The 26,560-nt window shown below is 45.4% G+C and overlaps 1 protein-coding gene and 1 non-coding gene across 7 annotated transcripts in view; both read right to left on the bottom strand.

Annotated features, from left to right (window-relative positions):
- The window catches only part of kcnma1a (potassium large conductance calcium-activated channel, subfamily M, alpha member 1a), a 1,078,477-nt gene that overhangs the window by 795,965 nt on the left and 255,952 nt on the right, over nt 1–26,560 (bottom strand). For all 6 annotated transcript variants that reach the window (XR_011588354.1, XM_070865680.1, XM_070865679.1 and 3 more), the window contains exon 2: nt 19,647–19,805. Coding sequence is in view for 5 of the 6 variants with exons in the window: in XM_070865680.1 (XP_070721781.1) it covers nt 19,647–19,805 (159 nt within the window). In the remaining variant the exon portion in view is untranslated. The remainder of the gene's footprint in view (nt 1–19,646; nt 19,806–26,560) is intronic.
- trnav-gac (transfer RNA valine (anticodon GAC)) lies at nt 10,293–10,369 on the bottom strand. Its single transcript has one exon. It is a non-coding gene; the product is annotated as a tRNA-Val (tRNA).

The raw sequence follows: 26,560 nt of genomic DNA, 5'->3' as shown, positions 1-26,560 counted from the left end.
GTGTAAAAGCAAATTGGTAGAGAGCACCATGTTAGTTCACTATGACATATCTAAGGAGATTAAGCTAGCATGTGATGCCTCTCCATATGGAGTTGGGGCAGTAATCTCTCATGTATTAAGTAGTGGGGAGGAGAGACCAATTGCTTTTGCTTCACGCATTCTCAGTGCCAGTGAGAGTAATTGTGCGCAAATTGAAACGGAAGTTTTGGCATTAATTTTTGGGGTCAAGAAGTTTCACAAATACTTGATGGTCGTAAGTTTACCAGTGTTATGAACCATGAGCTCCTAACAGCAATCCTCCATCCAAAGTCCCCAGTTCCAACATTAGCTGCAGCCCGATTGCAGAGATGGGCTTTGATTTTGTCAGCATATACATATGATATTGAATACAGGCGATCAGCTGATCACAGTAATGCTGATGCAATGTCTAGATTGCCTTCCCCATCACAAGTTACACCCAATAGGGAAGAAGTGTTTTATTTTTCATACATTGATGAACTGCCAGACACAGCTGAAGAGTTTGGTAGAGCAACCAAACGTGAGCCAGTGATGTCAAAGGTGTATGAGTATATTGCAAATGGATGGCCAAACCTGGTAACAGACAAAGATACACATTCACTCTTCATTCGTAGGAATTAATTATCAGTCGATAAAGATTGTATCATGTGGGGTGCAAGAGTGGTTATACCAAATAAATTCAGGTCCAAGTTATTAGGAGACCTCCATGACCAGCACCTGGGAATGTGCTTGACCAAGAGATTTGCACGCAGTTATTTATGGTGGTCAGGTCTTAATAAAGATATAGAGTACATCGTGAGTCAGTGTACGACATGTCAATCGGTAAGCAAGCAACCACCACCAGTACGATTACAGCCATTGAAATGGCTTCCCAGGGTGTGGCAAAGGCTACATATTGATTTTGCTGAGTTAGAAGGACAACAATTGTTCATTGTGATTGATAGCCATTCGAAGTGGGTTGAGGTGTTTCCAATGTGGAAAACAGCAACAAGTAAAACATTGGACATTTCGTGAAAATTATTTTCTTCATTTGGCCTCCCTGAAAAGATTGTTTTGGATAATGGACCACAATTTCGTTCCGAAGAATTTGCACAATTCACAAGCAAAAATGGTGTGAAACATACCAAGGTTCCACCATATCATCCTGCTTCAAATAGTGCAGCAGAGCGCACTGTACAAATTGTAAAATGTGCCCTCATAAAACAAATGTTAGATCCAAATCCAAGGAAACGACAGTTGTCATTGGATCACAAATTGGCTCATTCTTTGATTACATATCAAAATACTCCTCATACAACTACTGGTAGAACACCAGCAGAGTTGTTTCTCAAACGACAGCCTCGAACCAGATTCTCGTTGTTAAAACCAAATTTGGCACAGTCCGTAGAAGAGATACAATTAAGACAGAAAGAGAATCATGATAGAGGTGGAGTAAAAGAGAGAAGTGTGAAATTAAACCAGAAGGTGAGAGTGAAGAACCATCACCATAAATGGTTAAAGTGGTTACCAGGAAGAGTGTTGAAGATATGTGGTCCTCACACATATTTGGTAAAGATGTTTGATAATGGACAAGTTAGGTTTGTTCATATTGATCATATTTTACCTACAGACATGGAAGGAGTTGAAGGTGGGAATGATTCAATTATTTCTGATTCATCAGATAGTTTTGATACACCAGTAGCAAATCCTAAATCCAATGTACTGGAAACAAATCCAGGAGAGAATCAGAATGAAAGTCTGAGTCCGAGTCGGGAAAACAAAGAGCCTGAAGTTAGAGTGAATTCAAATGAAAATCAAGGAAATTCCATGGAGGAAAACGTTCCTCAGGATGAGCCTCGAATGAGTTTAGATTTGGCACTATGTTTGGAAGGTTCTGTTCGAGAGCAAAGGTATCCTCTTCGAAACAGAAAACAAGTGGTAAAGTTACATTTGTAAATATGGAAAAAAAATAAGTCTATATCCTGTGTTATGTATAAAAATGAAAGTTATGTATGATGTTTGTTATAATAACTTCTTCATTAAGGAGGGAGAAGTGTAATGTCTGTAAGCTGGCAATGTTTGTAGCGCCACACTGTGGATGTGGACGAATTTTGTACTGCAATTGCACAGTTAATAATTAAACAGAACCAGGCAGATTTTTGGGGACTTCCGAGAGAGCTGCCTACCATGTAGGAAGCTGTGTGTGCTTGTGCTGTGTGAATATAATCACAGCCCATATCACATGAATGAATAAAAAAAACTTCCCACCACATGAGCAGAGGTTGAATAAGTTCAAATGAAGCAGTCTACAGCTGCAAAACTGCTAGGTAAATGGGAGAATGCCACTGTTAAACCCTTAATTCTTTGTTGCTTGTTATAGTTAGTAGCCATAACAGTGGGAGATATTTATAGCACAAAAAAGTGTGTGAGAGCCCATGAGATGATTTTTTTAAATATACACAGGGTAGTATATATTCAGAATTTTAATATGGCCCAAACTGGGCCAGAATCTGATTTCTACACTGGATTTGACAACCACCAGCCTATTATTTAATGATTGCATTGTCTATATAGCACAATTTCTTCCCTCTCTTCATATGCATCCCATAAATATTTATCTGTCCTCTAAGCTTCTAGAGTTACTACTTCTCACAGTGTGAAGCTGCACCTTTCAACCTTTGCCCAGTATGCTGTAGAGGTCCCACTGAGTGAACATTTACAACACTCGCGTTGGGTAATTGGGAGTGATGAACTCACCCCACAGTCATGGTGTGCTGTCGCGACTGTATGTGGGCGATGTTTCAGCATATACGGAGGAGGGAGGGGATGCAATGGATTGCGAGGATATTTTGCATGTGGTAAAAGACACTTGCATCTCGAGGCAACGTAGATGTGGCAAGAGCAAGGAGCAGAACTGCTGATCGCTCGCATACAAAGGCGAGAGACTGACGAGAGACAGACACCGAGTAAAAGAGAGAGAGAAGGAAATCGAGAGAAGGAGAGAGAGAGAGAATGAGTGAGCGAGGGAGAGAGAAAAAGTCTGAGGGAGGGAGGGACAAAGTGAGACTGAGATGGACTGAAACAAGATAGAGTCTGTAAGGAAGTACAAGTGAGAGAGACAGTTCCTGGGTGAGGGAGAGACAGAGACACCGAGTAAAAAGGGAGAAAGAGGCTGAGCTGGGAAGGGAGAGGGAGATAGAAGGGTCTTGCTATTTCCCACCATGTGTGGGGATCAAATACTCCAAGTGTGCCCATGCCCTGCACACATAGCATTCGTAATTTCAGAGTTTATTGTCCTGGCAAAACAACCTAAAATCCGATGGGGAAAAATCCAGTACGTATCACTCGCGAGGCGCGAGACTTTGCACCCGGCGCAGAAAGAAAGACTTGCATTTATATAGCACCTTTCCCGACCACCAGATGTTGCAAAGCGCTTTACAGCCAATTAAGCACTTTTGGAGTGTCGTCACTGTTGCAATCGCCTCACGCAAGAAATTGGGGTTAACGCCCCTGAAAGGAAGTGGAGTGCGAAATAAAGCGCTCCACTTCCTTTCTGGGATGGTAGCGGAGCGGACGCATAGGAACGGGGTGCAGCACTACGCACTGGGCCGCGTAGCATTGCCATGCAGGAGAGGCTCGTCCCCTAATTAAAAGGAAGGGCCCAAGCTGCATACTCTGCAGCAACAAAACGGTGCTACCTGGACCACTGGGGAGCTGGGGTGCTGGGCCAACAGCCTCAAGCAGAGTGCTGGGCCGACCAATCGCAGCACAGACCCTGCGTTCAAAGCACCAACGGGGCGCAGAACAAAATTGGAGAATGTATTTTTTAAACGCCGGCGCAACTCCCCAGAACATTTGCTCCGCGAGCAGCCGGCTGCCCGGTACGCATCCCCTGCAGGTGGCGCTGTCATTGCCCAGCGCAACTTCAGGGAGTGAGACCCAATATAGGGTCCGGGGCACTCGTGGGGCGCTGCGCATGGTGATGACGTCAGCATCGTCGGCGCAGCAGAGCGGGGCACTACGGGTTACCGCCGTCACTAAACTCCCACCTAATTTACCGGGAGTCGTTCGCGGTGCTGCGCCCGGTCGCAAATCATTTGCTCCCCGTTAGCACCCTTCAGGGGGCGCTAATGACCCGAATTTCTGGGACCGAGTGCCTTTCCAGAGGCTTCATCATGTGGTTTGTGAATTTGAATAATTTTTCAACCATGACTCCCAGGGACCCCCAGATACAAAAGCACCACGGTGGACATATCTCCATTAAAGGCTCATGACTATAACTTATCTTAGTCTGTGTAATATCTGTAAGCTTGTAATGCTTGTAGCTCCACATTGTGGATGTGGATGTATTATGTATTGCAACTGCATAGTTAATAATAAACAGAACCAGGCAGATTTACGGAGGTTTCCGAGAGAGCTGCCTGCTATGTTAGGAGCTGTGTGTGCTGTGCTCTGTGAATATATCACATTTGGCGGAGAGATGGGATTTTTCGAATGATACAAAGCTTAAATTTTGTTGGTGAAGGATTCAGCCAGCCGACAGAGAGACTTTGGAAGTTTCTGTCATTGGAAAAAGATACAAAATCCGAGGTAGAATACAGCACATGGTGTAAACAGCCAGAGATTAAAATGGCAGGTGTAATCGGACATTTGGGGGAATATAGACACGACGGGGAACGTTTTAAAGCGTATGTGGATTGGCTAGAAATGTATTTCACTGCAAACAACATAATCGAAGTTCCAGACAATGCAGTTCAGAACCGGGCTGTGTTGGAACGTAAGAAAGAGATCTTCTTATCGGAGGCAGGTCCGGCATTATACAAAACTCTTGTAAATCTGCTTGTGCCTGACGAGCCAAAGGACACAATGTTTTAAGAGATTTTAACGAAGCTGGAGCAGCACTATAACCCCAAACCGTTAGAAATTGCTGAAAGCTATCGTTTCGGGATTCGGAATCAAAAGGCTGAAGAAAATATCAGTGATTACATTGTAGCATTAAAAAAGCTATCGATGCACTGTAATTTTGGAAACTTTCAAAACCGCGCATTACGGGATTGTTTTGTTTGTGGGGTAAAAAATGATGCGATCATCAGGAAGTTATTGACGACGGATGACTTGACTTTTGAGATTGCTTGTCAGACAGCGAGGTCGATGGGCATGGCCGAACAATATTCCCGAGAATTAAATAATAATTACGGTCGTCAATCAACCGAGGTAAATCACCTGCAGGTTTAAGGTAAAAGATGGTGGGAGCCAAAAGTCTCAGCAACTGGAAATTCTAACACAGCGTCGAAGTCGTGCTATAGGTGCCTGGGACAACACATTGCTCAAAGTTGTCCATACGTGAAGGCAGAGTGTTTCTTCTGCAGGAAGTCTGGGCATCTTGCAAAGGCATGCTGACTGAAGGGTAAAGCAGTTTTTAAAGCTATGAGGCCAGCGTTCAACGCTATGAGTGGAAATCCAAAGAGACTACATAGCATGGAAGAACAACAACAGGATGAGGAGATGTCAGAATTACACGTCATCAGGAGCACGAGGTTAACGGACAGCGATCCGGAAAGCATCAAAATTCACATAGATGTTGCGGGATTCAAGATACCAATGAAAATTGACACGGGTGCATCGTGAGTGTAGTACCGGAGTCACTGTACCTCGACAAATTGAGTGATTTCCAACTGGAGAAATGCAAGATAGAGCTGCAAGGACCACATATCTTCACCACTCTTCCTGGTATCCACTGTAACCATTTATGGTGATGGTTCTTCACTCTCACCTTCTGGTTTAATTTCACACTTCTCTCTTTTACTCTACCTCTATCATGATTCTCTTTCTGTCTTAATTGTATCTCTTCTATGGACTGTGCCAAATTTGGTTTTAACAACGAGAATCTGGTTCATGGCTGTCGTTTGAGAAACAACTCTGCTGGTGTTCTACCAGTAGTTGTATGAAGAGTATTTCGATATGAAATCAAAAAATTAGCCTATTTGTGGCAAAGGCTACAATTTGATTTTGCTGAGTTAGAAGGACAACAATTGCTCATTGTGATTGATAGTCATTTGAAGTGGGTTGAGGTGTTTCCAATGTGGAAAATAACAATAAGTAAAACATTGGACATTTTACGAAAATTATTTTCTTCATTTGGCCTCCCTGAAGAAATTGTTTCGGATAATGGACCACAATTTCGCTCAGAAGAATTTGCACAATTCACAAGCAAAAATGGTGTGAAACATACCAAGGTTCCACCATACCATCCTGCTTCGAATGGTGCAGCAGAGCGCACTGTACAAATTGGAAAACGTACCCTCATAAAACAAATGTTAGATCCAAATCCAAGGAAACGACAGTTGTCATTGGATCACAAATTGGCTAATTTTTTGATTACATATCAAAATACTCCTCACATAACTACTGGTAGAACACCAGCAGAGTTGTTTCTCAAACGACAGCCTCGAACCAGATTCTCGTTGTTAAAACCAAATTTGGCACAGTCCGTAGAAGAGACACAATTAAGACAGAAAGAGTATCATGATAGAGGTAAAGTAAAAGAGAGAAGTGTGAAATTAAACCAGAAGGTGAGAGTGAAGAACCATCACCATAAATGGTTAAAGTGGTTACCAGGAAGAATGGTGAAGATATGTGGTCCTCGCACATATTTGTTAAAGATGTTTGATAATGGACAGGTTAGGTTTGTTCATATTGATCATATTTTACCTACAGACATGGAAGGAGTTGAAGGTGGGAATGATTCAATTATTTCTGATTCATCAGATAGTTTTGATACACCAGTAGCAAATCCTAAATCCAATGTACTGGAAACAAATCCAGGAGAGAATCAGAATGAAAGTCTGAGTCCGAGTCAGGAAAACAAAGAGCCTGAAGTTAGAGTGAGTTCAAATGAAAATCAAGGAAATTCCATGGAGGAAAACGTTCCTCAGGATAAGCCTCGAATGAGTGTGAAATCAACACCATGTTTGGAAGGTTCTGTTCGAGAGTGAAGATATCCTCTTCGAAACAGAAAACAAGTGGTAAAGTTAAATTTGTAAATATGGAAAAAAATAAGTTTATATCCTGTGTTATATATAAACATGAAAGTTATGTATGATGTTTGTTATGATGGCTTCTTCATTAAGGAGGGAGAAGTGTAATGTCTGTAAGCTTGTAATGTTTGTAGCTCCACACTGTGGATGTGGGCGTATTGTGCACTGCAACTGCATAGTTAATAATAAACAGAACCAAGCAAGTTTCCGGAGGTTTCCGAGAGAGCTGCCTGCTATGTTAGGAGCTGTGTGCGCTGTGCTCTGTGAATATATCACAATCTGCCTGTAACCTATATATTTGCTCCAAAATTCCCGACTCCCGTGTATAGTTTTGTGTCATCTGCCAATGTGTGGATGGTTCCATTAATACTCTGACCCAAATCATTACTGGAGATGAACATCAATGGTCCCAAAAGGGAACGCTGCAGGACTCCACTCATAACCTGGCCACATTCACACTGAATACACCCTCTACCCACGAGCTGGACATTGTATCTCGATACCAATCCCGAATGTACAGAATTATTATTTTTTTATCCGAAGCTGGCTGTGTCGAGCCTTGCTGGCTGGAAGCTCAGGTTACATGATCAGCACCCAAAGGGGGGTTCCATATTTTGGTTAGGAAAAATAGAAAGACTTGCATTTATATAGGGCTGCGTCTATTTGTACTAACTGAAATGCAGCCGTTCTCTGATTGGCTTTCCATTTTCACATGACCTATTCCTGATTGGTCCCCTTGGAGGGTAAGCCGCACCCTGAAGTTCTTCTGGAATGTGTAACTGGAACCGCCCAGCCCAAGTTCTGAGTGAATTTCCAATTCATAATTCGATCTATTTTGACTTCAGAAGCCACAGTGGATAGATTTCCCCAGAAGCCTCCAAGTTTCAGCCGAAGTCCCTTACCCCAGCGCAAGTGCATCCCTCCCCCTAATAAATGGGCATTGTGTGTAGATTAACAGGTTTATTGGGTATGAAGTCAATAGTGAGTGTCGTGACTTCTGGATTTCATCCACCTCAACGATGTCCCTGACGCACTGAGCTTACACGCACCAGGGGGTTGGAACAACGTGATCTGTCTTCCGAGTTCCCTCTCTTCCCTCCGATGCCTGCCCCTCACCTGTGTCTCACTACTCCCTCTCCCCCAAGCTCTCTCTCTCCATCCTCCCGCCCCCCCCACAACCTCTCTCTGTCTGTATCCTCCCCCACCAAGCTCTCTGCCCGCCGCCCTGCTCTCTCCCTCTCTCCCCCCAACGCCCCCCGCGCCCCCCTGCCCCAAGCAGAAGCCTGCTGCACGCGGGTGGCTCGGATGCTCGGTGGTTGTGTTTGGCTGCTGCTGGATTGTTTATGTCCACCTGAGAAAGCAGACGGGGTTTAACCTCTCATCCAAAAAGCCGGCACCTCTGACAGTGCGGCACTCCCTCAGCACTGCACTGGACTTGCAGCCCAGACTGTTGTGCTCAAGTCCCTGGAGTGGGACGTGAACCCACGACCTTCTGGTCGGAGGTGAGTGCTACCCACTGAGCCACAGCCGACACTGAAGAAGCACTGATTTTTATTGGTCCCTCGCCATCTTCTCACAGGTTGCCTTCCAGCCGTTATGGAGCGGAAAATGACAGCAGGGAGAGTGCTGGGCGATTTATCCGTGGTGGATTTAAAAGCTGCCAGGATTTTTTTTTTCCAAACTCGCAGCGCGTGTGACTGCACCTCATATTACTGCGAGTCAGCTCTGCACCTGTCGCAGGAGCCCGGCTTCGCACAGTCAAAGTGCCCAGATGTCTGGCTACGCGGGCGTGCTTATACCTCGGCAACTGGGCAACAACAAACAAACTGCTGTTGCACAGAATGCTGGGCCTGCGCTGAGTTCCAGCCATCTGTATCAGGGGAGACAGCTCACTGATTGCCTTCCTCTCTTGATGCTGGTAATTATATTGCACAATTTACGAGTCCTCATTTTTAAGATCCAGTAAAAACGTTTTTTTTTATGGGAGTATGTGTTTAAATCATTAGGACGCTAAAGTATTACTGTAATCAGCACCTCAAGCATAAAATGAACACACACTTCTGCCCTAATTTACATAAAAGATGCATCAATACCAATATCAAGATCAAGATCTTATTGATTGCCGGGGCAGGGCGAAGGGCCTACTCCTGCTCCTATCTGTCTTTCGGATGAGACTTTAAACCAAGTCTGCTCTCGCAGGTGGATGCAAAAGATCCCATGGCACTATTTCAAAGAGGAGCAGGGGAGTAATCCCCGGTGTCCTGGACCAATATTTAACCCTCAATCAACATCACAAAAATAGATTATCTGCTCATTCTCACATTGCTGTCTGTGGGAGCTTGCTGTGCGCAAATTAGCTGCCGTGTTTCCCACATTACAACAGTGACTACACTTCAAAAGTACTTCATTGGCTGTAAGGCCATGAAGTGGTCATGAAAGGTGCTGTCTTTTTCCTTTTTATTTCATATGTTCTTACCGAGTTAACATTACATTACGCTTTCCTTTAGCCGGTTTGCTGGAATCTCACACAAGAATTTTATAGGTTAATTTTTTGCCAGCCTCAAGGATAGTTAAGACTCGGGAGAATGTCTAGAAACACAGGGTTAGGGTTAGGGTTAGGATTAGGGTTCTTGATCTGTATTTTATCCACGTGAAGCGGGAACTGGGACGGTACAGCTCCAAGCCAGGTCAGAAAGTGAACTTGGGGCTCACAATAGCTGAAGAGTCCAACAATTAGAAAAAAAAACGTGCACTATCGAACCCAGTGAGCTTCAGCATCTGACAGGATGAAACTTATTCCTCTCTGATCCATTTAACAGCAGCAAGAACTAGAAACTGTTTCATTGGCTTCCTCCTGTTTGACCTTTGCGATCCGGGTCCCATCCTCACTCACTCCCATTGACTGTAAATAGCTCTCCTATCTGGTGTCACGCTGGCTCAGACTTGCAGCCAGCTCCTCCAAGCTAACGTTCCTGAAAAGCGCTGAGGGCAAACAAAAGAACAGATGGGCGTTGTAATTATTCGCTTCCAGGGTTCTTTGCTTAAGAGTTCATAGCAACACATTGCTGTTAAGAACTAGTTGGTTTATTAGCAAATGTTTAACAATCACACTACCACATTACCAGTTCATCCACCAGGCTCACAACCACCTGCCTCATTGTGAATCCCCCGAAGCCAACTGGCTGGGGTTTTATTGAGCCTTGTGAACATCACGTGACTGGCTAAGCCACTCCCAACTCAACAGCTCTACAACTATTTTGGTCAAATCCGGGATTGAACCAGGGACCTTTAGATCGTCAGTCTAATGCTCTCCCAACTGAGCTATTCTGCAAACCTGTGAGCACACTCACAGGTGCATGCATTACAGGCAGCGAGGATGGTGCAAGAGGTTACCAATGCGCAGAGTGGAGATGCAATGATTTACAAAGCCGTGGAACAACAGATGACATTGTTTGATACAACTGCTGAGTTTCCATGGTTTATTAGGGTTGCCAACCCTCCAGTACTGCCCTGGAGTCTCCAGGAATTGAAGATTAATCCCTGGACACTGCCACGAGCAATGCCCGGGAGAAAAATCACAGGAGTATCAAAAACAAAGAATGTACGTTTTTCTTCATTTTCTTTGAACACTTTTGTTTCTTAGTTATAGAAGTATTGGAGATGGGGGAAAAAGGCTGTTTGAGTGGCAGTCAAGAATCATCCAATTGGATAATGAAGAGTCTTTCTGCTTTCCAATTGGTGTAGGAAGACGGTCGCCGTGGGGATGGGCATGTTGGGCGACCAATGGCCTGTGTGACTAGCTCTAAACTTCATTTCAAAGCTAGCTCCCTGCTGCTTCATGACCAGATTTTGTCCAGAAATATTTTTATATTAGATTCTCTGTAATGGAGCTGCCAAGATCATCCATGCACATATACTCCGAGACTAGCCAGCATAATAATAGATGTTAACCAAACTAAAGAAGAAGCATCACTTCAACATTGTTAAAATGATTATTCAACAGCACAGCTCAGAAGCGTTTTGCTAACAGCGGGATTAACAAAATGCTTCAGCAACTGTAACAGTAGTTTAGAGCCCATACAGTCCTTCGCCGCTGTGAGTTTGCAATCCTACTCTGTAACTTTGGAATGGTGGCACTCCACAGTTTGTGTCATTTCAAGACAGGATCTCTACAGTTACTGATGTTCACCATGGTGGAACTCGACATTTAAAACTCTGCAACCACAGTCTGCCAAGAAGGTGAGCTTGTAGAATCTGAAGTGTGAAAATATGCAACACTTACTGTCCCTCATCATCCAATTCTTGCTGGTTAATTTAGTGTTCATTTACAACTGTAAGACCGGAAATTAACATATTTGTAGGATATTCCTCTATCTGCTATTTTAACGAAGGCATACATCCATTTAAAATGAAACAAAATACCAGAGGAACGTCATAACGAACTCATTAACTGCCTGCAGGCTCTAGCCGCCAGTCATTGCTGGGTTAACAAGTCATCCTCGTTCGAGGGACCGCCTACGATGATAGAGCCATGAGCTTCACTGCCAAAGCTTTATGATTGGAGAAAAAAAACAGTGAAATTGTTTTGCTGTCCATTTAAGGATTTGGAAGTTGTGATTTTTAATTTAAAAAAACTTAAAGTCACTGTGGCCGGGAAATTGGGTAGTGCCCCGTTTGGGGCGGTAACATCCACGAGGCGGGAGTTCCTGCACCAGCGCCAAAGACCCGCCCCACTCGCGAAATTGGGGTTACCGCCCCCGCGAGGAAGTGGAGCGCAAAATAACGCGTTCCGCTCCCTCGGTGGGGCGGGGGAGGGGGGGTTAAGGGGCGGAAGCAGAGGAAGCGGGGCACAGCGCTACACAACGGGACGCTTAGCGCTGCCGTGTAGGAGAGGCCCTCTCCCTCTGCTTCTGCCCAAGCTCAACTCTGTAGGGACTTATCTGGACCACCAGGGGAGCGGAGCGCTGTGCCATCAGCCCGGCACTCAGGCGGAGTGTCGGGGCAGCCAGATCACGGCACGGACCCCGCTGTTCAAGGAGCCAATGGGCCGCGACGTCGGCCGATTTTTTTTATTTACGCGCACGCCACTTCCCCTTTAATCAGCGCCCCGCGAGCGGACTGCCGCCGTGTACGCGGCCCCTGAAGCTGTCACTGGCACAGCCTGGCGCAGTTGCAAGGGGGGCAATACCGAATTTCTGCTCCGGGGCGATAACTGGTTGCTGCTGAATTTAGCGGGAGTCGTTAGCAGCGCCGCGCCCAGGCAAAAAGTCGCTTGTGCCTCGTTAGCGCCCCCGGAGGCACTAATGGGAGGTTCAAACCACCCCAATTTCTCCCCCCATACTGTTTGCCAGTAATTGAAACAATTAGTAAAGTACAAAGACAGCGCAGTTGGAAGGGAAATGTAATTTTTACAACCCAAGAAAACATTTGTCTTGAGTCAGCCGGTAAGGTCTCCTCCCACCCTTTGATGCACAATCTTGCTTGGTGATAGACAGAAAGATAGTCTCTGTGGTGAATTAAACTAATTTGTACTGATTGCCATTTCCCCATCTTTCAAATGAAAACACCACATGCTGTTTTGTATATTTTCATCTAGATAATTAGTAGACTTGTTAGTTTGCCAAAATATGCAGTTTCAGGGCTGCTTTGCACTTCTTAAGCCCCGGAATGTGCCTGTATTCGAGACTGACACTGCAGCATTTTCCAGAGTACAACTTTTGCTATTCATCATATCTTCGTTGGGAACACCAACCCATCTCCGTCTGCTCCGATAAGAATGACTGGTAAGCAAATTGATCCTGATCAGGCCGGAATTGGCAGCAGCTTAAGAAATATTCCAAAACAAATATGATCAGATACTGCTGGCCAACAGACTGAAATGTTTCGAGGTCACCGTTCAAGTATGCATCTGATCTTTAATCGCCATGGTTTTTGAAATGAAACCTGATCGAATTAGCGGGCTTGCATTTTAGCCGCATCAAAACTTGGCACTGGGTATTGGCACTTGGTCATTTGCTACAGTGCAATTTTGCTATTAATAATTTCATAGTCAGAAGATCAACCTCAGCCACATACTCTACTTAAAGGAATTACTGGTACACAAGTTGGCTCCCAGTCAGGCAAAAATTGGCAGCAAATTAAGTAATGTCCCAAAATGAATACATTCAACTGCCTCAATTCACAGACTGCAAGTTCAAACATCCAACTAATATTGAACAAGATTTTTACATGAAGTTGGACACAATTAAAATTCTTTCAACAACTTTGTTTTGATTTCTCTCAGTCGTGCTATCCCTTGGCGTCATCATCATCATAGGCAGTACCTCAGAATCGACGAAGACTTGCTTCCACTCTTAACATGAGTCCTTAGGTGGCTAAACAGTCCAATACGAGAACCACAGTCTCTGTCACAGGTGGGACAGATAGTCATTGAGGGAAAGGGAGGGTGGGACAGGTTTGCCGCACGCTCTTTCCGCTGCCTGCGCTTGATTTCTGCGCTCTCTTGGCGACGACACTCTCTTGGCGTGACTCCCCATTATATCACGCAGCAAATACTTCTCAATCCGAAGATAAGCAGGAACATTTACGTTGGATGTTCGGGTGCTGGGATTTCAAACGGCGGGGATGTAATTGGGGCAGTCGTGGATCCCGCAAGATCCAGACTCACTTCTGCTACTGCTTCCTGTTTTGAAGTGCAGCTCCTGTTCACTTCTTGATTGGAAACAGGAAGGGAGCAAAAGTAAGAGACTGAGTCGCTTTTGCCTATTGTCACTCATCTCATCATCATCATAGGCAGTCCCTCGAAAGCGAGGAAAACTTGCTTCCACTCCAAAAGTGAGTTCTCAGGTGACTGAACAGTCCAATATGGGAATTACAGTCTCTGTCGCAGGTGGGACAGACAGTCGTTGAAGGAAAGGGTGGGTGGGGAGTCTAGTTTGCCGCACATTCCTTCCACTGCCTGTGCTTGTTTTCTGCATGATCTCGGCGACGAGACTCGAGGTGCTCAGCGCCCTCCCGGATGCTCTTCCTCCACTTAGGTGAGGGGCCCCCAGGTGCCAGTGGGGATGTTGCACTTTATCAGGGAGGCTTTGAGGGTGTCCTTGTAATGTTTCCTCTGCCCACCTTGAGCTCGCTTGCCGTGAAGGAGTTCCGAGTAGAGCGCTTGCTTTGGGAGTCTCGTGTCGGGCATGCGGACAACGTGGCCTGCCCAGTGGAGCTGGTTGAGTGTGGTCAGTGCTTCGAGCGCTAGAGAAATACCACCAACGATGCCTCCGCAAGATCCTCTGGGAGGACAGATGCACCAATGTCAGGGTTCTCGATCAGGCCAACATCCCCAGCATCGAAACACTGACCACACTCATTCATCTACAACCAGTGACGACAGCACAGGTCTGAGAGGGGCAGGTCTCATCAGGCTTTAGGTCTTTGACTGTCTCACTTGGTGACCTTGAATCTGATTTTTATGTTTTGCCCTTGGTAAGCGGGCGGGGCCTGACTGATACTTCAGAGCGTGGCACTGGTCATCAGCTGACAACTGAACAAACATAAAGGAATATTTTGCATATCCCACACTACCAGACATGGAGCCACGACAATGCAGTGATGAGTCACAGACCAGCGCTCCTTTTAAACACAGCTCCCCACTGGGATTGGTGAAGTTACCCCATTAAAGACTTATATTCCTGTAGCGACTTTCACGACCAGCGAATGTCTCAAAAGCGCTTGACAGCAACTGAAGTACTTTTGAAGTGCAGTCACTGTTGTAGTGTGGGAAACGAGGCAGCCAATTTGCGCACAGCAAGCTCTCACAAACAGCAATGTGATATTGACCAGATGATCTGCTTTTGTTATAAGAACATAAGAAATAGGAACAGGAGTAGGCTAATCCGGCCCCTCGAGCCTGCTCCGCCATTCAATAAGATCATGGCTGATCCGATCATGGACTCAGCTCCACTTCCCCGCCAGCTCCCCATAACTCCTTACCCCCTTATCGTTTAAAAAAACTGTCTATTTCTATTTTAAATTTATTCAATGTTCCAGCTTCCACAGTTCTCTGAGGCAGCAAATTCCACAGATTTACAACCCTCTGAGAGAAGAAATTTCTCCTCATCTCTGTTTTAAATGGGCAGCCCCTTATTCTAAGATTATGACCCCTAGTTCTCATCTCCCCCATCAGTGGAAACATCCTCTCTGCATCATCCACCTTGTCAAGCCCCCTCATAATCTTCCACGTTTCGATAAGATCACCTCTCATTCTTCTGAATTCCAATGAGTAGAGGCCCATCCTACTCGACCTTTCCTCATAAGTCAACCCCCTCATCCCCGGAATTAACCTAGTGAACCTTCTCTGAACTGCCTCCAAAGCAAGTATATCCTTTCGTAAATATGGAAACCAAAACTGCACGCAGTATTCCAGGTGTGGCCTCACCAATACCTTGTATAGCTGTAGCAAGACTTCCCTGCTTTTATACTCCAGCCCCTTTGCAATAAAGGCCACAATACCATTGGCCTTCCTGATCACTTGCTGTACCTGCATACTATTCTTTTGTGTTTCATGCACAAGTGCCCCCAGGTCCCGCTGTACTGTGGCACTTTGCAATCTTTCTCCATTTAAATAATAACTTCCTCTCTGATTTTTTCTGCCAAAGTGCATGACCTCACATTTCCCAACATTATACTCCATCTGCCAAATTTTTGCCCACTCACTTAGCCTGTCTATGTCCTTTTGCAGATTTTTTGTGTCCTCCTCTCCTCAAACATTGCTTTTCCTCCCATCTTTGTATCGTCAGCAAACTTGGCTACGTTACACTCAGTCTCTTCTTCCAAGTCGCTAATATAGATTGTAAATAGTTGGGGTCCCAACACTGATCCCTGCAGCACCCCACTAGTTACTGGTTGCCAACCAGAGAATGTTATGTTGATTGAGGGATAAATATTGGCCGGGACAAAAAACAGATTATCGGATCATTATCACATTGCTGTTTGTGGGAGCTTGCTGTGCGCAAATTGGCTACCATATTTCCCACATTTCAACAGTGACTGCATTTCAAAAGTACTTCATTGGCTGTAAAGCGCTTTAAGATGCCCGGTGGTCGTGAAAGACGCTTTATAAATCCAAGTCTTTTTTTTCTTTCAAAGAAGAGATTTCAGCATTGAAATTACTGCTATTTTCTTCAATAATATATGTAACCTTAATTTTATGTGAAGGTACTCATTAAGTTTGAGGTCTGTGTTTGTGCGGGCTATGACTCAGTCGAGCTACCAAATGTTGCGCCACTCTCATTAATATCCACACATGACAGGCAATGATGGTGATAGCATTTCCATGCATTCATTGCAAGAATAATCTGTGGCTAGTTATAGGGAAACGCTTTATCCAATACAGTAAATTCTCGTTTACCCGGATACGAATGTAACAGAAAGCCCGCTGTGACGGAATTTAAAATGTTGCGAGATTCAGCAATTTAACTGTCACACACGTGACTATCTCGCTCACTTCAACTATCGCAAACGTGGACAGGTTGCTCAATTTCACATAAGTTGACGCAGGCATGGACTTCTTGCTCACTTTTCAATTGTAACACACATTGAAAGCAGTTCATTGCAACGCATCAGTCTATCGAGTGTAGCAATTGAAGAAGCAGCAATGGCAGAATAAGCAATTTATTTAATAGAATAAAATAACATGAACAAAATATTTTGTTTCATTAGACATTTATTTTTAATTTTGAAAAGTTATGAATCAATTTTCATTTATTTTGTCTCGTTTTATTTATTCGGCCATATAAATTCTTTTATGTTTTGAAAAGTTATGAATCGATTTTCAATATGAATAGCTCATTGGAAAGAGCGGATAAAGATCTATATGATACGATATATAAAATATTTTGTGGGTGGTCCTTTCGCCTTCAAATATTAACTTTAAAATGTAAACTCGCCGATCGGAAAATTCGTTTACCCGGAGTTGCCAAATCCCCAAACAATCTGGGCTAACGAGAGTTTACTGTATATATCATGAAAGTTATCATCCAGAAGTCTACATATTGCAGAGTGAGCAAATACAGCATCATTCGCAACTAATTAAACGTAGAAGTATAATCAATGGAAGCTCGTAAAAGCCGATTACAAAATACTTTTGGATTCACTGTGGGCGGGACCAGCTTCAAAGGAATACAGTTTGGATTTTGGCCCAGCTTCGGGCGAGACTTGGGCCTCCCGGTTTGGGCAAATACAGTCTGCCGCCTGTTGGTTAAAGGCCTGAATCAACTTTTAGCCCAAACTGTGCAGGCAACAGTTACCACAATGCCTTGAGATTATCTTGCTGCCCCAAATCAATAGTTTCTTGAATTTCAGAGTGAGAGATCATGTTCCCACTATTTGTTTTGCAACAGCAGTTCCTTGTTAGTGGCAATGCAGCAACAATCCGATCTAGTTTTCGAAGACATTCGGCACACTCGCCAACGAAAAGAAAGTAATTTAAAATGAAAAAAAAATGTCTTGTAGACAAGCTACCAGAACAACTCAGAAACTATTGCACAGATACTTTGAGCAAGGCTAAATTCAGGACATTTCTGCCTCTCAGAGAGACAGGCCTAGAAATTCAACGAGGCTCCGCATGTTTTACAGGCATAAAACGGGCACCAAAGAATTCAGCTGGAAATAGGCCGTCCGCCCATATTCATATACAGAGAGGCGGCAGGAGATGGTGCCTGAAACAGGCATTAGGCAAGTTACCTTCATATGTAAAGATCCCAATACATAAGAATTAGGAGCAGGAGTAGGCCATTGGGCCCCTCGAGCCTGCTCCATTCAATAAAATCATGGCTGATCTTTTACACCTTCCTGCATAATCCCCACATCCCTCGATTCCCATAGTTCCCAAAAATCTATTGATCTCTGTCTTGAATGTACTCAAGGACTGAGCCTCCACAGCTCTCTGGTAGAGAATTCCAGAGATTCACCACCCTCTGAGTGAAGACATTTTTCCTCATCTCAGTCCTAAATGGCTGACCCCTTATTCTGAGACTGTGACCCCTGGTTCTAGACTCCCCAGTCAGGGGAAACATTTACTCAGTATTAACCCGGTCAAGCCCCTAAAGAATTTTATATGTTTCAATTAGATTACCTCTCTTTCTTCTAAACTCGAGGGAACGTTGGCCTGTTTGATGCCCCCCCTTCGCGAAATTGGTTTGCCCGTAGCACAGCCGGCTGCGCTCAGCAAATGCAGGTTAACGTGCGGCCTAACCAATGGGCCTTAAAGGGGCCGCTGCAGCCTGCCGCCAAAAAAGTACGTTTTTCTAAAAAAGACATCCCTGAATGTAGAGCTGAGGGGTCCAGGAGTGCTCTTGCCAGATCCATATTAAAACCACGGGATGCTGCCTCCCGCCAGACATCGTCCCTGTCCATTACCAATCAACCCTCTTCCCGATGGGCCCAATCCCATCTCCGCCCCTTGCAATCGCACCCCCCCCCCCCCACACACAATCGTCATGCCCACCTCTCCCGCTTGTCGCTCCCCTCTTTCCCGATCGCGCCTCCCCCGATTGGGCGGCCACCCCCTTCCGAGCAACGCCCCCCTCTCCCATTTGTTGCGTTACATCCAATTGGGACCCTCCCTCCCCCCGATTGACAGCCCCCCCCTCCCTCTAGCGAGACCTACATGAGGCCCACAGCAGCCCGAGATTCAACTGGTCTCTGTGGCGAGATGCCTGGGGACGCCCAGCAGCTGTCCTCAGATCGCCGGTCTGAAGCAGGGGAAGTCGGAGGCCCAATATCGGGAGGGCCTCAGGCCTACCCATTCCGGTGCCGGGATCGATCCCCGAGCCCAGTCTGTGTTGACCTGCGATTTTCTAGCCAAATAAACGTAGACAGATTTGCTACAGTGTTACTGACCGTCTCCAGAGCAAAAACAGGAATAGCTATAAATAAAAATGCCGCAATGTAGTTTGGCTGAACAGGCCCACAGAAATGTTATTTTAACTTTCAATCTCCCCAACTACAGCAAAACCAATTTTGCTTGTATCTGGACTATTACTCATGTAATGTACGACTGCTTTTAGATGTTAACTTTGGAGACATTGGTAACAACGAGACAGATGTATCAGGCTCTTGGTGAGGAATCTATAATAATAGGTACAATAAAAATCACTCGTTTCCCATCTTGTAATCTCTGCTTTCGAATGCTGCAAAAAAGCACAAAACCGTATTCAAAAACTCCACAGTGATTGCACTCATCATCATAGGCAGTCCCTCCTGTACAGCTCAGAGACATGGACCATGTTCAGTGGACACCAAAAGTCGCTGGAGAGATACCACCAACGATGTCTCCGCAGGATTCTGCAAATCTCCTGGGAGGACCGACGCCCCAACGTTAGCGTCCTCGACCAGGCCAACATCGCCAGCGTCGAAGTGACTGGACTACCTCTGGCTCGACTTTCTTTTTTTTTCACACACAACGCTACATCTGACAGCCTATCAATCTGAACCGATTTCAGCTCCGGCAGCACACTGCAGGAACCCGGTGTCAACACAACAATCTCGGCTGAATCACACACGCACACACACGCGTGCGCGCACTGTGAGAGCAAACAGCGAAGATAGAGTCCAACTCACGAGAACTCGGCCGGTGAGAGTTTGGGCAGATATCATGACCCCTGCCCAGTCTTTCACAGAAGTCATCCAGCCCACTTCTCCTTGTGGAATCTCCTCCTTCTCATCCGGGTCTTGGAGGGTATCATCGAGCTGATTAGCCGCGTTGAGTTTCTGTGCATCCTGGAAGAATCAAGCAAAGAAATATATCGTTTGAGTTTGCATCAGCAACATAACAGGATGGAGGATACATTTTTTTTAAAAACATCAATTTTTGCTCGTTGTGACACTCATAGAAACAGCATGCAGGAAGGGAACACAAGAAAGAAAAACAGAAAGACTGGCATTTCGTACATTTTTTGGAGTGTAGTCGCTGTTGTAATGTGGGAAACGTGGCAGCCAATTTGCGCACAGCAAGCTCCCGCAAACAGCAATGTGATTATGACCAGATAATCTGTTTTAGTGATGTTTTAGGGAGGAATAAATATTGGCCAGGACACCGGGGATAACTCCCCTGCTCTTTTTCGAAATAGTGCCATGGGATCTTTTACTTCCACCTGAGAGGGCAGACGGGGCCTCGGTTTAACGTCTCATCCGAAGGATGGCACCTCCGACAGTGCGGCCCTCCCTCAGCACTGCACTGGGAGTGTCAGCCTGGATTTATGTGCTCAAGTCTCTGGAGTGGGACTTGAACCCACAACCTTCTGGCTCAGAGGCTGACACACAATTCAAGAGAGATCCTCATTGCACACTGTGCTTCACTAAAGCTTTGCTCTGCCTTCCTGGACATCAGTGGGGCAAAACTGAATGACGAGTGCAGCACACTGCAGCGCCAACAAACAGTGGTACAGGGTGGCAGAATTCAGGTTGGCACCCAGGTCATCACAGAGTCCCAGGACCTCAACAATAGTTTTATTTATTTATTCATTCACGGGACGTGGGCATCGCCAGCAAGGCTAACATTTATTGCCCATCGCTAATTGCCCTTGAGAAGGAGGCGGAGAGCTGCCTTCTTGAATACAATCTGGGCCATTTCAGAGGGCAGTTGAGAGTCAACCATATTGCTGTGGGTCTGGAGTCACATATAGACCAAAGCGGGTAAAGGCGGCAGATTTCCTTCCCTAAAGGACATTAGTGAACCAGATTTGTTTTTATGACAATCTGATAGTTTCATGTCATCATTACTGATACTGGCTTTCTATTCCATATTTATTTAATTGAACTTAAATTCCCCAGCTGCCGTGGTGGAATTATGAATTTATGACTCCCGATCATTAGTCCAGGCTCTGGATTATGCGTCCAGCAGCATAACCACTATGTTACCATACCTATATCTGTAATCTCCTCCAGCTCCCCCCCCACCCCCACCCCCGAGATGTCTGCGCTCCTCTAATTCTGGCCTCTTGAGCATCCCTGATTATAATCGCTCGACCATTAGTAGCCGTGCCTTCTGTTGCCTCGGCCCCGAGCTCTGGAACTCCCTCCCTAAACCTCTCCGCCTCTCTACCACTCTTTCCACCTTCAAGACGCTCCTTAAAACCCACCTCTTTGACCAAGCTCTGCGCTAATTTCTCCCTATGCGGCTCAGTATCAAATTTCTTATCGCATACTATTCCTGTAAACGTCTTCACTACGTTAAAGGTGCTACATAAATACAAGTTGTTGTACCCTAGGGTGTCACAGATCAGGTTACTTCCTCGCAGTAAATGCAAGTTTCCCCAGCACTGCGGCACCAGCCTAGTCACTGCCGTACCCAGGAATCCCAGGCCACAGGGGGCAATTTTAACCCTCGCTGCCCGGCAGAAAGCGAGGAGCTGGGAAATTAAAATAACCCGGATTACTTGCCCGCCTGAAAGCTCCTGGGCTCCTGAGAAGGCAGTGCCTGCCCAATTCTGGCTGAACCCTTCTTGTACAGTTGCGCTTCGGGTCCCGACGGTTTTAACTGGAGACCCAAGCTGGGAATCTCCTGCCACCTCCCCTCCAGACTGAACCAGGGCGGAAGACGATGAACCCCAGAGGGGGTTGAAAAAGGCACTTATTTGTGGGGCCGGGAGCTTAGACTTCTCCTCCCTTAGACTACTCCCCTTCCCCATCGCAAACCGCACCCCTCACCCGTGAGACACCCCCACAATCCAATGACCCTGCGTCCACGACCGGTTTGTAGGCCGTGTGATTTTCCACCACTCCCCATCATCTTCCTGTCCGTTCTGGACCGGACATTGGCCAACGGGATTTAAATGGCCCGCAAGCTAAAATAGCCTGGCCTTCATTTGTGGAGATCCCAAACTTACTTCGCCACACATCCACCCAACCGGGGCCACAGTTTCTACGCCAAAAGAAATGATGGGACCCAGTGTCATGATCTGGGATAAGTTGTCAATCCCTGTAGAGAGAATGAGATGAACTCACCAGTTCATACTCAAAGCATGTCAAAATATCTGCCCACATTTTCAAACATTCATTCATGGCATGTGGGCATCGCATTTATTGCCCATCCCTAATTGCCCTTGAGAAGGAGGTGGTGAGCCTCCTTCTTGAACCGCTGCAGTCCGTGTGGTGAAGGTGCTCCCACAGCGCTGTTAGGAAAGGAGTTCCAGGATTTTGGCCCAATGACGATGAAGGAATGGCCGATATATTTCCAAGTCAGGATGGTGTGTGACTTGGAAGGGATTGGAGGTGATGGTGTTCCCATGCGCCTGCTGCCCTTGTCAATCTCGGTGGTAGAGGTCGCGGGTTTGGTAGTGGTCATTGGGTTTGGGAGGTGCTGCCGAAGAAGCTTTGGCGAGTTTCTGCAGTTGTAGATGGTACACACTGCAGCCACGGTGCATACATACAAGCTGAGCATGCCTGCTATCTGTTTGCACATGCACACGAGCAGACTGATTAAGGTACCCCATGGTAATGGACAGCAGGTGAGGAGACAGGGCAAAGAGAGGACAGTAGGAGAAACGGTTCAGTCAGTCTTCAGGGATTCTGGTGGCCAGCGAGCAGTGAGCTTATACTGGTGGACATCCCGATCCGGCCAACATGTGACCTATCCCCTAGCACGGGCACTTTGTTTTCATTCACAACTTGGAAACTTTATGTTGCCAAATGGAGGAGGGATTCTGGGATGAATTTAAATGGTTTCTTGTCACTATGAAGAGAATGATAAGGTTTCCTCAACCCTTATTATGTTGTTGGTTGGAGCCTATAAGAAAGCAGTGTCATTCCTTTAGACAGCTTAACATAAGCCTGCCAAAAATAGACTCCTTCTATGTACAGAATGTCTTCATCAACAACATAGCCTTCTTAAGGTTAAGTCCCATCCTGATAAACCTTCCCATTCAACTGCAAGAATCTCATGAATTGACTATCTTCATGTGTGTCAGTTCATCCTGGCCAGCATGTTTATCAGAAATTACTACTTATGGAGTATGTGGAAAGGATACAGCAGCTGGGGCCTTTGGCTGGCGTTGGTTAATCGTGATTTGCTTCGGGGATCAGTGTTGGGACCCTTGTGTTTCGAACTTTGATACTGAGTCAGTTCAATAATGTCTAAATGGAGAGGGAGAAGGAGAAGGGACAGCTGAGGGAGAAGGAGAAGGGAGAGGTGAGGGAGAAGGGAGAGGAGAGCGCAGTAAATTCAGAGGAGCGAGGGTAAAGAAAAGTTGACGATGAGAGAGGTGCTTACAGGGCTTGGCAGGGTCGATGCAGGGAGGATGTTTCCCCCGGCTAGGGAGTCTAGAACCAGGGGTCACAGTCTTAGAATAAGGGGTCAGCCATTTAGGACAGAGATGAGGAGAAATTTCTTCACTCAAGAGGGTGTAAATCTTTGGAATTCTCTACTCGAGGGCTGTGGAGGCTTAGTCTTTGAGTATATTCAAGACAGAGATCGATAGATTTTTGGATATTAAGGGAATCAAGAGATATGGGGACAGTGCAGGAAAGTGGAGTTGAGGTAGAAGATCAGCCATGATCTTACTGAATGGCGGAGCAGGCTCAAGGGGCCGAATGGCCTACTCCTGCTCCTATTTCTTATGTTCTTATGGAAGAGACTTCCCAGATATGGACATAGTTATGTGATTGTTGGTGGTAAGGTCATATTTGTTGCTCACCCCAAGTTGCCCTGAGATGATGGACCTTGAATTGCTACAGTCCCTGCGATGATGGTGCTCTCACAATGAGGTTTGGTGGGGGATTGCAGGATATTGACCCAGCGATGGTAACAGAGCAATCCTACATGTGCAAGTTGTGTGTGATTGGCCGAGAACTTGGAGGTGATGTTGTTCCCGGCATATTGCTGCTCTTGTTTTACAGCATGCTTGATATGGACTATTGGCAGAGGACATGCACAATATATTGAATTAGATCAGTTTTCACTCACATTTTCTAATTGCACCAATAATTGTAGAATGGGATGATCGCTCAGGGCTGAGTCAAATTATTATTTTCTGTTTTGTTTAGATATCAAGGGATGTGGTGACAGTGCAGTAAGGTGGAGTTGAGGTCGAAGATCAGCCATCTTATTAAATGGAGGGGCATGCTCGAGGGGCCGATTGGCCGACTCCTTCTCCTAATTCTTATATAGGAAAGGAGGGCAAGCAAGAAAGGAGAAAGTAGGGAGGAGAAAGGGGAAGGAAAGATGCAAAGTACCCTTGCTTGAAAAATCTATGGTGATAGCTATCAACATTATGTGCAGGTTGCAACCTTTTAGTAACTGCACTTCAAAAATACTTCATTGGCTGCAAAGCACTTTGAGACGTCCGGTGGTCATGAAATGCGCTATATAAATGCAAGTCTTTCTTTATACAAGTCTTCTTTTAGTTGTCCAAACTATTGGTTGTTCGCCACATCATTTTCCTTGCCCACTCTCAGTTCCCATGTACTAATAATTACATCCTTTAAGCAATCCAACATACAGATTCAGAAACCATACATTTCCTTCGGTTACACAAACCAGCAGAAGGTTTGACCAATCTAAAGCTCCCAACACTCCTCCATACCAATTTCTCGCCCACACTTTCAAGACTATAATTTTGTTGGAGCAGCATAATCTAAATCAGCACTGCTGACAGGTCACATAACCCCAGTCAATGCTAATGAAAACATGCAGAGAGCCAAGGGCTGATTTTTCCACACCTTATACAACCGAGGAATACGATCATGGTGAAACCCGAGAGACACAGGCAGCTCAGTGACGAGCAAGTGAGCTGCAAATTATGGAACAAACACAGCGTCTCTGGAGAGCCCCATAGAAAAGGCTTTTACTCCTGAGGAATGGAGCAAAGTACCCGACCTTTAAATAAACCAATGTTTTACCCAGCAGCTTACTCCCAACCCGCTCAGTCCCACGGCACCTGTTACTAAATTGTTCAGTCACGAGAACAACAGGTTATGCTTGGAGTGTCTCGGAAAACTGCCCTCCATCCAGAAATTTCCACTGGTGTCAGTGGGTAGCACTCCCACCTTTGAGTCAGAAGGGTTGTGGGTTCAAATTCCGCTCCAGAGACCTGAGCACATAAATCTAGGCTGACACTCCAGTGCAGTGCTGAGGGAGTGCTGCACTGTCGGAGGTGCCGTCTTTCGGATGAGACGTTAAACCGAGGCCGTGTTGTCTCTCTCAGATGGACGTAAAAGATCCCAATGGCACTATTTCGAAAAAGAGCAGGGGAGTTATCCCCGGTGTCCTGGGCCAATATTTATCCCTCAATCAACATAACAAAAAAAACAGATTATCTGGTCATTATCACATTGCTGTTTATGGGAGCCTGCTTGTGTGTAGATTCTTATAGAATGGGGTGATAAATACGGGGTGCGACCTCCCATTCCGGAATATATTTCCAACGTCCCAAATCCGGAAACATCTGGGCCAAGGTTCAGGTATTTCCGAATTTCGGAGACAAAATCCAACGTCTCGAATCTGGAAACCTATTTGGCTCAGCGGTGACCCGTAGTTGGAAGATACGAAACGCCCGGGAAAAACCTGTGTTGCAGACCTTGGAACCGCGGTAGGTATGTAGACCTGCAAAAAAGGTGTTAAAGTTTTTATTTTTAAATTCTTTTACAGCGATTCGATAGTTAAATGTCTTGTGAAGATTGTGTGATTTAGTATTTTTGTTTTTTTGCAATTTTTTGGTGTGTGTGTATCTGCGTGTGTGTTGGGGGTGGGGGCGATTATTTACTGCTGTGAAAAAAATGTCCAGATTTCGGAACATTTTTACGGATTTCAGACAACCTCTCCTCCGATCTACGCGATGTCCAGATTTCGGAATATTCCGGAGTTTGGAACTCCAGATTTGGGAGGTTGTGCCTGTAACATACTCCCAACTAAACGGTAACATTTAAAAAAAATTATGCATCTTCAAATTACATTTGAAAATGGTCAGGAGTATACTGGAAAAGCTTCACGATGTGTAATTAACAAACAGAAAGCAAAGGAAGACTTGGATTTCTATAGCACCTTTCACAACCACCGGACGTCTCAAAGCACTTTACAGCCAATGAAGTAATTTGTTGGAGTGTAGTCACTGCTGTAATGTGGGAAACGCGTAAAATCAAACCTGAATATTGTGTCCTCCTAACTAATGTTTAACTTCTTTTAGCGGTTATCTGAAAACAATTACATCAGAAGGGAGCAGTGGGGGAATGCACCATTAGTTTAGGAGATCGTGTGTATGCCGTCCAACAGCTAGTACACCGAACAGCTGTTAGAATAAACAGTTTAAATCATTAGACCCATTATTGTAAATTTAATTTAATCTATGCACTGGTGGAAATAATCTTCACATGTCTATAGGCCAGAACAAAGGGACAGAAATGTTCTGTTCCTATATGGAGCTCCCAAGGCAAGTCAGCAGACAGATTATTTTATAAGTGCAGCAACATTATAACATGCAACACACAATATCTTATTCCGCTGCTCAGGTGCCACAGTGTGTAAGTGAGCCACAAGGTCT

The sequence above is a fragment of the Pristiophorus japonicus genome, chromosome 22 (genome assembly GCF_044704955.1).
Source record: "Pristiophorus japonicus isolate sPriJap1 chromosome 22, sPriJap1.hap1, whole genome shotgun sequence".
In the NCBI taxonomy this organism is placed as follows: Eukaryota; Metazoa; Chordata; class Chondrichthyes; family Pristiophoridae; genus Pristiophorus; species Pristiophorus japonicus.
This window is presented reverse-complemented; position numbering and strand designations above follow the sequence as displayed.